Source organism: Lepeophtheirus salmonis, chromosome 3, assembly GCF_016086655.4.
Source record: "Lepeophtheirus salmonis chromosome 3, UVic_Lsal_1.4, whole genome shotgun sequence".
In the NCBI taxonomy this organism is placed as follows: Eukaryota; Metazoa; Arthropoda; class Copepoda; order Siphonostomatoida; family Caligidae; genus Lepeophtheirus; species Lepeophtheirus salmonis.
Window position 1 is genome coordinate 41,279,831 of NC_052133.2, and position 13,824 is coordinate 41,293,654.

General features: G+C 33.1%; 1 protein-coding gene across 1 annotated transcript in view; it reads right to left on the reverse strand.

Moving 5' to 3' along the window:
* Positions 1–3,054: 3,054 nt before the first annotated feature.
* The window catches only part of LOC121115369 (uncharacterized), a 72,244-nt gene continuing 61,474 nt past the window's right edge, over positions 3,055–13,824 (reverse strand). The window contains exons 5-7 of the mRNA XM_071887409.1: positions 10,727–12,979; positions 5,510–6,010; positions 3,055–3,987 (exon numbers count right to left, since the gene is read on the reverse strand). Of these exons, the coding sequence (XP_071743510.1) occupies positions 3,097–3,987; positions 5,510–6,010; positions 10,727–12,277 (2,943 nt within the window). The 5' untranslated portion in view covers positions 12,278–12,979 and the 3' untranslated portion in view covers positions 3,055–3,096. The remainder of the gene's footprint in view (positions 3,988–5,509; positions 6,011–10,726; positions 12,980–13,824) is intronic.

Here is a 13,824-nt window from a genome sequence, read left to right on the forward strand (position 1 = left end):
GTACCTATATCGATGGAGTACTACATAGATAGAGTCAGAGGTATACATATACAATGTACATTGATATAACAACATATGTGGATATTAGTGATGGGAAAATCAACTTTTCTTACTGACTCGGCTCTTTTACTCTCCTTCTTTTCTTAAGTCAGTAACTATCTTTGTAGCATTACTTACTTTTATAAGTTATAAGTTTATAACTAAAAAATAATAATGAAATCGACTCTATTTGTTGAATAATTATTAGAAATTTGAATTTCTAAAATAAAAAATATGGTAAAAGCTTTTAAGTCAAATGATCACATTTTGAACCATGTATTTACAGGTAACTATGCACAGTCAAACCTGGTCTAAAGGCCACCTCCAGGTTTTGCACACTGTTTTTGAAAGTGGAGGGGCTATGATGAAAAAAAATCATTTTTTTTCTCTTATATCATAATTAGTGTTGGATCAGTCCTCGTCTTTTCAGACTTTTTTCCCCGGCCCTTTGAGTCTTTTTTTTTTATCGGTCCGATCTTTTTTTAATATTCAAAGGCTCTAAGGACTGGTCTTTTAGTCCTACGATTCTACCTATCTTTTTATTTTCTTCACTCCTAGCTAAAAATATAAAACCTAAGAAAATAATGATCGATAACAAGAACATTGATTTAAAAGAGGTTATGAATTAGGATGAAGCTTCAGCGACTCAAATCATGTAGTTACTAGTAACTGCGTAATTACAGCTGTTTTAGTTTCCATAAAATACCAATAAGGATCGGTCCTAGAACTGACAAATTATATAAGAACCAGACTGATGGGGTTGTAGTATTTTTAGTTTTTTATAGACCGATCCAACATTAATGATAATGGTAAATTCTCAAAAGTTGGGAAGTTACGACTTATGACCCCCTGTAGCACGGCCCTTAATCTGTCTTAATCGTTTCCTAAACTAAGCGGTCACTTTTATATTTTTTCTTGTCTGACCGCTTAATATAGGTTTTAATTGAATATTAGACATATAAATTTACAGTCAAAACTTGTTATAAGGTCATCTGTTTTAAGCGTGCAACTGCACTAAGTGGACACTTCTGCAGTTTCCCTTGCCTGACCGCTTAATATAGGTTTGATTGTATATTAGAAATATACAGTCAAACCTTACTATACGTTCGTCTATACAAAGCGGTCGCTTTTCGTTTTTCCCTTTCCTTTTGAATGAATTTTTCATGAACGACACATCACTAGTACATATGAATGACTGTATAGAATAGATAGATGTTATGTACATATTATATAGTCTCTACCTTTGGCCTATGTACATACTTTTTAAACAAACAGTGACATAAGAGTCCAGTGGAGTAAGGAAAATACATAATGTATCTACAATATACATGCATATCTAATGAAATGCCAAAATAAAGGGATTTACAATGAATCCTCACCTATCATGGGCTATGTACGTCTATTACCCTTGCAAAAGCGTCTATTTATATCATCAGTACAAGCTAGAACTGGGATCTAACAATTTGCACACACAAAAAAAAAATGTCACCGCAGGATTACATATATATATATTTTTTTTAATATTAAATAATGAGTATATTACTAAATGATTACTAATATTAAATGGTATTATATGAAATATTACTAATTATGTAATTTATGTATTAAATGATTAACGGTTTCCCTACTTTATTCAACCTAATTTAAGCCTATTTGAAGTGAAAGCTGTTGAAAAAAAGAGGAACACTATCTTTGTGCAGGGGAAACAAAATATTTACCTAAAAATAGGACATTATATAACATAATATATATTATGCCTTTTACTGGGAATATTGGGAACAAAACCATTTATTGCCTCTATATACTTAATAACATATCAAAGACTCGTGTAATTGATGATACAATGTTCCAATCATTAATATATTGTACATACACCTATATACATTTGAGTAAAAAGAAGCAAACATTTATTTTTTATTGAGTTTTATGGAATCATCCCTTTATATCTTTTCTCATTTATGAAGAAAGTTGAGAAGAAGTTGTTTACATATTTAGGTATTAGGTAGTACTATAGAGCGTTTTCATGTGACGTGAACATTGTTGTGTTGGCCATTTTGAGGTCCTAAACTACAAAGATTTATAAGAATAAAAAATATTTTTTTATTATTAGTATTTGGATGTCTGTAGGATTACTTTTTTGGTTTTTAGAATTATTTTGAAAAAAAGTACAAAAATGTAAGTTTTTATGAAACAAGTTGTTCACAAATTTTTTATTTTTTGTGAACAAAAATTAAAAAAGTTAAATTTTGTGAAAATAATTTCAAAAATAAATTTAACAGAAAAAATATTCAAAATTCACAACTATTTATAAAAAAAAACTTTTAAAAATCCAGTTATTCACAAAAAAATTCAAAAATCCACAGCTATTTACAAAAAATTATTAAAAATTTTTTTTTTTTTTCAAAAATTTAGTTAATCCCAAAAAAATAATTTTTGGAAAAAAATTTCAAATATTAAATTTTTTGCTCTGTTACAAAATTTACACGCATGACTCATTTTTTTTTGTGGGGGGGACTACAGCCCCTCCAGTCCACCCCGTGCGGACGCCACTGTATAATAAAAGAACTTTAAACTTATCATCTATCAAAAATATATCCTTTTAATGCCTAGTTTTATTAAATAACTGACCCTCATTTGTATTTAAAATATGTTATTACATACTTATATAATCATATAACCATAATGTAGACAATTAATTAACTATTATAATCGGAATAGTAAAATATTTTTATATGAATATTATCTTACTTTTCTCGTCCTTAATTGAATTTTTTTTAATTGTACAAATCTAGCCATTTTTTAGGGATCTTTAGTATCTATATATTTGATGTAGTTCAAATATCACTGTTTAGCGTTGACATCAGCTATTATTATCTGTGTAGGTTGTATGTCTTTAAAAAAAAAAATCAGACAGGCATATGATTTATTGGAAATTTGTTCCTTTGGTATAGTAAAAATACCAACTATGACCCCCCAATTATGGTGCAATAAGATTTCTAAGAAAAAAAGGACCCCTTTATTTTTTATTGTAAAAAACATGTATTTCAATTATATGCTTTATAACTTTCTAGGTTCATTACTGCTTCCACCAGAGCTCGAATCCGAAGCTCTTCGAACATAAATATTGCCTTCTTTAGTTTTTGTGATTCGAAGAAGGAACTCCTCCCAATTCTTTGCTAGCTTTCGCATTCCCTTTGAGCTCAGTTGAACGTTATCTGAGTAGTACTTTGGCTCCAACTCTCCCTCAGATCCTTGTTGGGCGAGGTTTTCATTGTCTATGCACTGTACATTGATAGAATGGAGCAAGCTACAGGAGAGACTCGTGTTAAATGCTTTTCGAAGCTCATGAAAACGCATTGTGATTTGATCTTCATCTTTGGTATTTCGTGGAATGGGTAGAGAGACAAGGAAGTGCGTATTTCGATTTTGGGATGCAACGTTTGCAATATGTTTGGATATCACACTGGAAACACTATTGGCTACAGAGGATACATCGTCCGCACCGTAAGAGGCTTCTAAAAGTTCTTGAGAGCCAATGTGGAGAACGATAACATCTTGATGAGGACGAAGGTTTTCAACCATTCGATTAACTGTTGTTGCAACTTGAACACGATGGAAGGAGACACATTTAATACGATCCAGGGCGCGTATTAAACGACTTTGATCCATTTGCCATCCTCTTGAAATGATGAAGCATTCAGCAACTAGTGGTTTGTGACTCTTTTTCTCTTTCTTGCTTTTTCTTTTTAGACTCTTCTTTATTTCCTCATATTCATTGTCCGAAGATGTGGCTGAATCATCGATGGTATCTCCTTTATGACCAACAGAACTATTACTACTCTCTATTTTTCCTACTTCGTCAATAACCACCACATGGTTTTGGGATTTGGATCGAGTGTGGCCATCAGAGCTTGACGTAGGGGAGGAAGAGTCAGTGGGAGAAAGTTCCTATAAGATGATGCAGTCAATAAATATATATAATGACGTATTATTCTTTGATTAATAAGTTAATAAAAACATGATGAAAATCATCAATATACCTGTCAAATACATAGGTTATTAATTATTTTCAAGTGTTGAGGCTCGTTTTGAAAATTTCAGACTGTTGAAATTTTTTGAGACCGGTCTAGTAAGTCGTTATTTTTATTCCATCTTGCACATGTCGTTACCCTTATTATTTCACGTAACCTTTCCTCCAAAAAGAAACAGGAAAAAACCCGAAATCATCTAATAGTTGGCCAGATATATCAATCATACCAATTGCTATATATCTCTTATATAATCCCCAACCATCGCCATCATACATATATTATTTCTTTACCATTTTAAAAATATATTTTGTAATATTTAAATCTACATTGTATTTCATTCGTTAGATTATTATAGTATTACTTAGTAATATTCTTTTACAGCCGTAGCTATTAATTTGTATTACTATATGATAGCCAAAATTTCTTCATATAAATAATAAAATGGCCGATATATATATTATATAAACGAGAACGGGTCAACAAGAAATTGTATTCCTGTTCCTTTGGAAACGGGCATAAGTATTTACTTAGATTATTAGATTATTAAAAATAAAAAAATACATTATGAAATATCCATGACGTATCAAGTGAGAGGAGTTAATCGACAGCTGACAACAAAATACATATAACATAGGGTATTTTTGTGTTGGCGTGGTAACACTGTGTGCAACATTTCCTCAGAAAAGAAAGAGAAAAAAACACAAAATCAGTTGGTAGTAAAACCCTCCTTCCCAACTATGGAATTATTATTTAATAATTGTTGTTGGAAATTACTCACAACTTAACAAGAGCTAATTTAAATTCGCACAATTAAGGTTCAGAACACTGATCAGGGGAACATAATCAAAAAACATTGATAGCTGACAAATTTTTGTGTCAGAGAGGAACCACCGTGTTAGAGAAAATGTTTGATCTATATAGATCGGTCCAATAAAAATATCGTTTTTGATTTACTAGAAAAAGTATTAACTATAAAGCTTTGATTTAAAAAAAAATTAAAATTGATGTTATTTTGGATCGAAAGTCTATGATAGCGAAAAAACTGTTTATGGTATGGGACCAATTCAATTTTAGTCCAGGGTCGGAGACTGAATACATTTTCTTATGTTATAAGAACGATTCAGTTTCGTTCTACACAGTCTGGACCGTGTTAATTTCGGTCAATGCTATGAAAACAATTCAATTTCAGTCCATGGTTTTAGGTCCTGACCACACGGAAACGTTTTCTAGGAAAAACACAATATATTTATCCGTTTTGGGCTTGAATCCACAAAAAGCCGGGGTTCTGTTTCACCTAAAACGACTTTTTTTGTAAACGGCTTCTAAAGTACATTTGAACATCCTGAATGCACTCAATCATAAATATCAGTCTACTAAAAGTTCCTTCAAACCGAGTCTTAATACTTGTAATTATTACCTACATATCCTAATCTGTATACCTTAAGAGACTGCATCTTCCTTCTTTCTTGAGCATATGTAATATCATCCTCAAAGCTTTTAAGCCATACAACCCTTTCTTCATCAAACGCAGAGAGGGTAGGAAGTCTCTCAACGCTATGATGGGCTCGAATCAATTTGGGTCTCGTTACTTCTGGCGTGGGTTTATTCAACTGACTCGTGGACTTGCTTCTTTTAGATAGACGAAGTCTTTGATTCGCAGACCCATGATCCAATTTCTTAAAGGGAGATTTTAAACTGCGTTTAAGCAGTCTTGGCCTGTGATGTCCAAGAGTCTTGCTTTTACACTTATTGTTATTGCTATCGAATGTAATGAGTTCATTAGTAAAGTTGTCATCGATCTCTTGTCCCTGGGAGGAAGAAGATTTATTCTGCTCCCGGCCGGGAACCTTTTCCTCCTTAACTTTGGACGACTCATTGGAAGATTCATTCTTTAATTCTAGAGCTGCCAATGAATTTGCACCATCAGGGCTAGAGCGTATCTGAAAGTAAATTAATAAGAAAGATAATATTAGATTCAGAATCTATCATGATCCATAATCTATCATCAGTTAGAGTGAGGGAAATCATCACACCAGGAATATGAACTTCCCCCCTCTCTCTTGATAGTCGTTATATTGTATAATATATAGATTCGTACGCATGAATTCATCCGCATCACCTGGACGATTCATTCATTATCCATCATCACACAAAAACCAAGACATGCTGTACCTACAACAAATGTATGTACATACTTTTAGATCAACATCATCCACATATTATAATGAAGGCGAGTGCTTGCTTATTCCAAGCGTTGTAGCTGTTCTTGTTGTTTTGATGTCGTCTACTCTTTGTATTATTTCTACCCCTTCACGACACTATGATTCATTTTCCAAATATGCAAGAATTGCTAGATACAAAACATGATGGAAAGGTATTAAGGCTTTGCACGGAACAAAGCCCCTCTCCAGGCCCGTAACTACGGGGGTATAACATTTGATTGCCACATTTGTCGAAAAGAGAGCGTTTTTGTGTCATGAAATGAAAGGATCATGTCAAACTTTGTTTTGTTATATATATATATATATAAAAGCTCTTGTGTCAAAATTGTCAAATATCTTTCATAAAGTAACACCCTTATAGATGATGTTTTGTTTATCCTTATAAAAGACTGAAGACTGTGTCACGTACAGTTCAGTCCTAAAACTAATAAAGCTCTGTCCTTAATGACGTCACTCAACTTTATTTTTTATTTTTAAATATCAGTTCATGTATTGATAGTCCGAAGAACCGACAGTCTTAAGGACCGGTTTTAAGGATTAATAGGACCAGCCCTAAGATTGAACTATATAAAAGGACTTAAAAATAAATACTACATTAACCATAGACGTAGAACATGGGCAATTGTCCCTCCTGCCCTCTCATATGTGCCAAACTTGGGAAATAATTAATTATATAATTCATATCTTAAAAAGAGAGAAATAAGGGGGAAATCAGGAAATTGTCTTAACATTTGTCATTTAATTGTTGAAATTTTTTGTACAAAACTCTGGATTTTTGAATTTTTTTAACAGCTATGTATTTTTGAAATTTTTTCCAAATAATTTAATTCTTGAATTTTTGTTGTGAATAAATTAGGATTTTGAAATTTAATTTTAAACTTTTTTTTCCAAAAAAATTAAGTTTTTGTGAATAGCTGTGGGGTTTGGAATTTTTTTTTGATAAAAAGTTTAATTTTTTGAGAATAATTATATATTTTTGAATAAAATTTCCAGAAATTTTAATATTTCAATTTTTTTCCATAAAATTTAATATTTTGAAATTCCCCCAAATATAATCCTTTTACGCCCCTGTCAATTGTCTTCTACCCTTCTTCTCCTCGCGATCTATCAAAAAACCCCATGTATAAATATAATTAAGACTTCTGCTTTTTAGCATATCTCTCAAATTGAATTGAGGATAATTATAAAAAATTTAACGGATACATATTTTGATAAGTATTTAGCTTTCAAATCTCTCTTTAATCCTCTCTCTTTATAAACAAATCATATTATAATTCACTAATCGTGTTTCTTAACAAGCCTTCGCATCCTTTCATATTATAAAGATAGAGAGCTTTGATATCCTTGAACCTTCTATATGAAGAAATAATATATTTCCCCCCTTCTTATCCATTCATAAAATACTACAACATTTAGAAAGCCACCCCGAAACAAATTTTGACGATAATAATTATTTCTGTAACAAAACTTTGTATCTTTTTGCTTTCTTTCCAACTTTGCCAGGCTATGAATCTCTTTTTCTCTCTCTTTGATTTATCAAGGATTGTATTTATTTTAAATATATAAATAGATATTGTTTTATGCTTTAAATATGCAAAATTACATAGGTCAAGTCATTCTAATAATTAGCGTTGGATTCAATTCGAACTCGAGTAAAGGTATTATGCAATGAAATATATTTTTAATGAGTTCATAAAATCTAAATTAAACGATTTTGACTAGGTCAATAAGGCAGTGAATTACACTAGTCGTGGAATTCTAGATGCATGGAAGTCCATCGACGTCATTTTCTTTCCCCACTTGAGTCATAGGTCCTTCTTCTTATATATACTTTATACACGTATAGTTTTTGGTGCATTTAGATATATTTATTTGTGGGTCATTCTTGGAGTATTTTTACGATATTCGAGGTAAGTAATGAGTTTTTTATTTAATTTTTTTTTAATAATTTTTCAGATCTAGATTCGTAAATGAAAAAATATGTAAGGAAGACCAATTTTTTTTCAGATGTTAAACACAATATATTCGGACCATTTTTTACTTATGACTCGTTTGGGAAAAGGAAAAATGCCGTTTCCTTATTAAAAGTATCTCGAGTTCCATGCTCAAATCAATAAAATGTCCAGTTTTTGTCCTTATGGTGTGTTCCTTCCTAATTGCTTTTACTCAGAAAAACATGAAAAGGACTTTTACGACCCAAAATTTCTGGTTTTATGGCCTACAGTGTGTTTTTTTAATATAATTGAAAAATAAACTTACTTTAAAAATCCAATACATTTCTCATTTTCAATCACAATGACGACAAAAACTCTAATTTGTTGTAAAGTGAAGAAAACCTACCTACAACTTCATTATGCAGAAAAAACAACTTTAAAAAGTTAATATTTGAAGAGTTATTTAAGGTTTATTGCTAGAATAAATATATTTATTGAGGTATCAATGCTACTTGATTGTATATAAGATGTTGTTTCTCTGTAAACCACAAAACAGAGATTTTATTGTTAAAAGTGATTTTTATTTGTCTCGAGGTTGAAGCAATCAGAAACACACCGCTGATTAGTGTTATTAGTCAAATAATTTATGTAATTTCTGAACATTTTTTATTTGCAGTATAAGAAATTATTTCAAAAAGTTATATCTATATAATTACATTTTAAGGATAAACTAAATTAATATAGCTTGCCATAGTGTATAGTTATTAACATCTCAGCCATATTATTACCAACTATATTTCTTCTTTTCAATATAATTTCCCCAGCAGTAGAAACGACCCTCTCACTCGAGACACAATAAAAATGGTGAAACCACTGGAGATGAGATTATTGTATATTCAAATATTTCGAGTTTAAGTAATAATCGAATCCAGGGTTGGTGCCAAGGGGTGTGTGGGACCCTCTCCCCATGGATTATTAGAGTCGAAAAGTCTGGTTTATGTTTCAATTGTCTTAAAACAAACACATTTGGAAGTTTAAAAAAAAAAAAATAGAAATACACATTTTTAAATTACTTTTTAGAAATAGTTAAAAACATTAGTTCGATTTTTGGTGAAGCAACGGGCGAAATAAAAGCTATGCCTTATTGCCCTATGGACCCTCCCCTATTGTCTGTATCGTTGTTTGTGGATTTTGAGGGGTATGATTTCATTGAAAATATTTGATCAAAAAAGGTCTTCTATGCTTTTTGAGAAAAATGAAAGGCCCAAAGGCAAGAAAAATTAGATGACAGTTTAAGAATTTGTTAAAAAAATATTCAACACCCTCCCGTAGAAAAATACCAGCACCGGCCCTGCTCGAACCCAACACCAAGTATTATAGTAACAAAAATCATTCCTTAAAATATTTTGTGAACATATTATTGTGTATATAAATATATTTCATATAGTGACTATTAATAGCATGATTAAATACTTCTTAGGTGTATGATGTGGCGTCTTTTAGGGTTCTCAATCAATCACTCACTCTCTTTATGTATGAATAATATTGTATACGCTAAATATTTATTTTTAATGTAGTAGTCAATGGAATATGAAATAACATCAAACAACCTTGATTCTATAATATCCATAGAGCCAGTGGAGTTAGTTTCAAGAGCCAGAGCATGCATCATTGATATACCCTACATACTGTATACATTTTTATGTTGACACAAGAAACAAATACATACAGCGAGAAGAGGATGCAGAAGTAGGTATTATCTAATATGTAGAATTCAATTCGCTTCTCAGAGCATAAAAAGGGAATTATTCATCTTATCAATGTAGTGTATGAGAATACTTTATATTAACCCATCATTATCAATCAATCATGGACCACGTCTCTAATTCATGGAGTAAAGAAGGGCAGGGGGCGGTGGATTTGGCTGTCGATGGAAGGAATGAAAAGAGGACATGTAGGTTGTTGTAGGCATGAAAAGGAAAGGATTACTTACGATGGAGTTAGTCTCAAAGGTACTCGTATCTCGAGGTTTCAAGAGTACGTCATAGGGATTGGAGTTGTTGTTAGAGGTGCTATTTAAATTATTATTTATTTCATAGCTGTTGAATGGCTCAGAGGTCATAGGTGGCGGTGGCGGAGAGACTGGAAATAGCTGATATGGGTTTTTTGGAACTGTTCGATGCGGAGGGATTGGAATGTGGCCTCGAGGTGGTCGAGCAGCAGGGAACATTGAGGGCTTTGGTATGGGATCCGTCTTAGGAGGAGGAGGTTTTTCTCTTTTGACGACTGCCTTCTTTTCTTTGGGTTCCTTTCTGATGACCTCAATCTTGGCATCTTTTTTAATTACCTTGGGTGGTGGTGTTATAGGAGGAGGGGGAGAAGGTGGAGGTTTTGGGCTTATGGTAATGGTCTGAGGGCCTTGTGCAATGGTCTCTAATTGATGTTTGGAACTTATAGTTACTTTCCAATCATCCCCATCATACAAAGATTGCTTCACTACCTTATTTGACTCAGTTTGATTATTGACCAGCCTCTCCTTCTCAGGAGGCTGCTTATTCTGAGTTGATGTTGGCTTTTTGCTTGCTAGTAGTGTTGATGATGATGGCTTTTTACTCGACGAAGTAGTTGGCAGAACATTTTCCTTTTTGGGCTTTTGGTCCTCAATTACCTCATTGGAAGACTCAAGGGATTTCGATTTGCTATTGGAATTTTTTTGTGATTTGGCTATTGAAGAGGATTCCTTCGTAGAAGAAGGGGGCAGTGTAGTGCTTATCTTTTTCCCGTCTTTTTTTCCTAATTTACTCGTCTCTTCTTTTTTGGAGTGGCTTGTAGTTTTTGACGATTTCTTAGGTTCTTCTTTAGAAGTCAAAGAAGAGGAGGGAGATATTATCTCTTCATTCTTACTCTTACTAGGTTTGGAAACCTTAGACTCCTTAAACTTTGAAGGCTTACTTTCAAGGAGAGCTTTAGGAGCTTCAATTTCTTTAATCTTTTCTATTTGGGGTTCAGATTCAGTACTTGAGGCCAATGGAGGACCCTGTCTCTCAGTCTCTGAGTGTTTCTCAGGAACAGGAGATTTGATATCCCCCAATGACAAATGCTCTTTCCCAGGCAATTTATCATCTTGAATCTCAACTTTGACTGTTTGGTGGGCCTCTTGTCTATTTTTACCATTTTTGATCTGCTCTACGCTAAAGTCAATGTTAATATTGACTTCTGGTTTTACTTTCTTTTTCTTATTCGAGGTATCATCCTCTGAGGCTGCTTTAATAATTTTATCCTCCAGGTCAATTGTTCTCATCAATAACTGACTCTCCCTCTCTCGGCATATTTGAATGTCTTGTCGAAGTATTGTATTGTCTGAGCGTGCGAGAGTGATATCGTTGATTGGTCGAAGTTTAGCTGTTATTCTAGTATTACCAGCACTACTGGAGCGGGAGTCATTACTGAGTCTACGGGATTTATTTACATCTATTGGGAGAATGATTTCCTCTGTGTCTGCTACCACAGTATTTGTTATGAACTCTTTGGTCTTTTTCAGCTCCGTTTGAATGAGAGGGAAAGTAGAACGATCCGAAGGAGGACTCGTTTGAGCTGAATCATTTAGATTCACACGCAAAAGACGATGTTCAAGTCCTTCCAACCTATCAAATAATTTATTTTCTCTATCTCTAAATCTTTGCAAATCTTGGCGAAGGAGAGAATTGTCTTCTCGCAATTGGTCTGCTATTTGTTTAGTATCCGTAATTATTTTAGACTTTACACCCGAGGAAGAAGTGCTTTCTTTTAACTCTGCACTGTTTGAGGAGCATCGAATGCATTTCTCGTTCATTTTGTGAATGATTTCATCCATTTGCTTCGTTTTGGTACATTTAATCTCTTCAACCGTTTGGCAGAGATCCCGCAATGTGTTCTCCAAGTCCTTAAATTTGCCAGATAATTCCAAAACATTTTGACTTGTCACAGCAAACCCCTCTTGGATAGGACCCATAAACTTGGAATAGTTCTCCGTTTCCATTGGCGAATGAGTGGGAAGTTCGTCACCTGACATATTGGCAATGTTACTAAGTTTATCCGTTCCAATAGAAAAAGTGTCAGTATCTGAGGAGAGAAACTTATCTTCATCTCCTAGAGGGAGCCATATTTCATCAGAAGCGGGAGTCTCTCCTTCCTCTCCTAACTTTGACAAGTCTAAATAATTTACAGTTCGTCTGGGATCGCGAATTATTTCATCTAATTCTTCTTCTGCATGCTCTAACAGAACCCGAGCTACAACATCATCCTGAACCGGGGGAGGGGAATTTGAGGTTTGAACACACCCGTCTTTAGTGCTGAGTAGTGGTTTTTCTGGATTAATAAATAGTCTTAGAGGAGGACACACATCCTGGGATGATTTGAAATCATTCAAAAGAGCTTTCTCATTTGTGAAATGAACAGAAATAGGTAATTTGGCCCGCCGCAGTGTCTCGAGTCGAATTTCCTTGAGTTCTTCTGACGGAGTGAAGTCTTCTTTATCGTTGCTGTTCGGAGGGTAGAGAGGCGAGAGTTTCCCAGATTCATTCAGGAGTAACTCTGTCCGGCTTAGAAGAGTCTCTTGAAAAGTGGCTTCTATTTCTAAAATGCTCTCACTATAGCTACTACTTTTTTTTGGTCGGAAAGGATGTTGTTCCTTCGGTCGTATCCTCTTCAAAATCGGAAGTCGATAGAAGGAGACCCCTTTCTTGAATGTTTTCTACAGGAGGAACTGTTCCACCTTTTAAAAAGAGAAAGAAAAAAAAGAGAAATTAGAGTTAAGAAAGGAACACAAGTTACATGTTTGTAAGCACATACCCTATTTGACCATGAAAAAAAACAAGAAGAAAACGACCTTAATAGTACATACATACTGTTGTATACCTTTGGCGCCTTTTTAAAGGCTTTTCCCCCTTTGCTTTTTTACTCTGCTCTGCTGTAGAAAACTATTACATATATTTTTTTTTATTCGCTTGTAAAAACTTCGTTACATTATAGCATATTAATTATACTACATTTTACGCAAGATTACAAAAACGACTTCTCATAGTTAATAAGGGTTCCAGAGATTTACTTCAATATTTCAATTAGAGAAGCACAGATTTAATTGGGCCCTACATAACATGTATGTACATTTTTGTACCTTATATAGGGGGGGGGGTATGGGGGGATAGTTACAATATAGTATTGTTCGGTATACTGGTAGTCAGGGAAGTGTCTAGGATTTTTCTTTGAGGGGTGTTGAATATTTTTTTCGAGCGAAATACCATTTTTTTCGACTCTAATAAGAAAGGACATTTTAGGGGAATAAAATGCAGAGCGTTATTTCCAAAAAAAAAGATAGATTTTCGGTTTTTTTAACATTATATAATGCCTTGTGTTTTTTTTTTAAATAACAGAATTACTTTTTTTAAAAGGCCAAATGTATTCTTATGACATTTTCAATAAATTGTGTACATAATGACGTTTTTTAGAAAGTAACTTTTCTTTTATTTATAAAATGACTTTTTTTTTTTTTTAAAAAGACCAATTTTATCTACTTTTTCAAAAAGACAATCCCTTTTTTTCGAGATCTCATACTATACT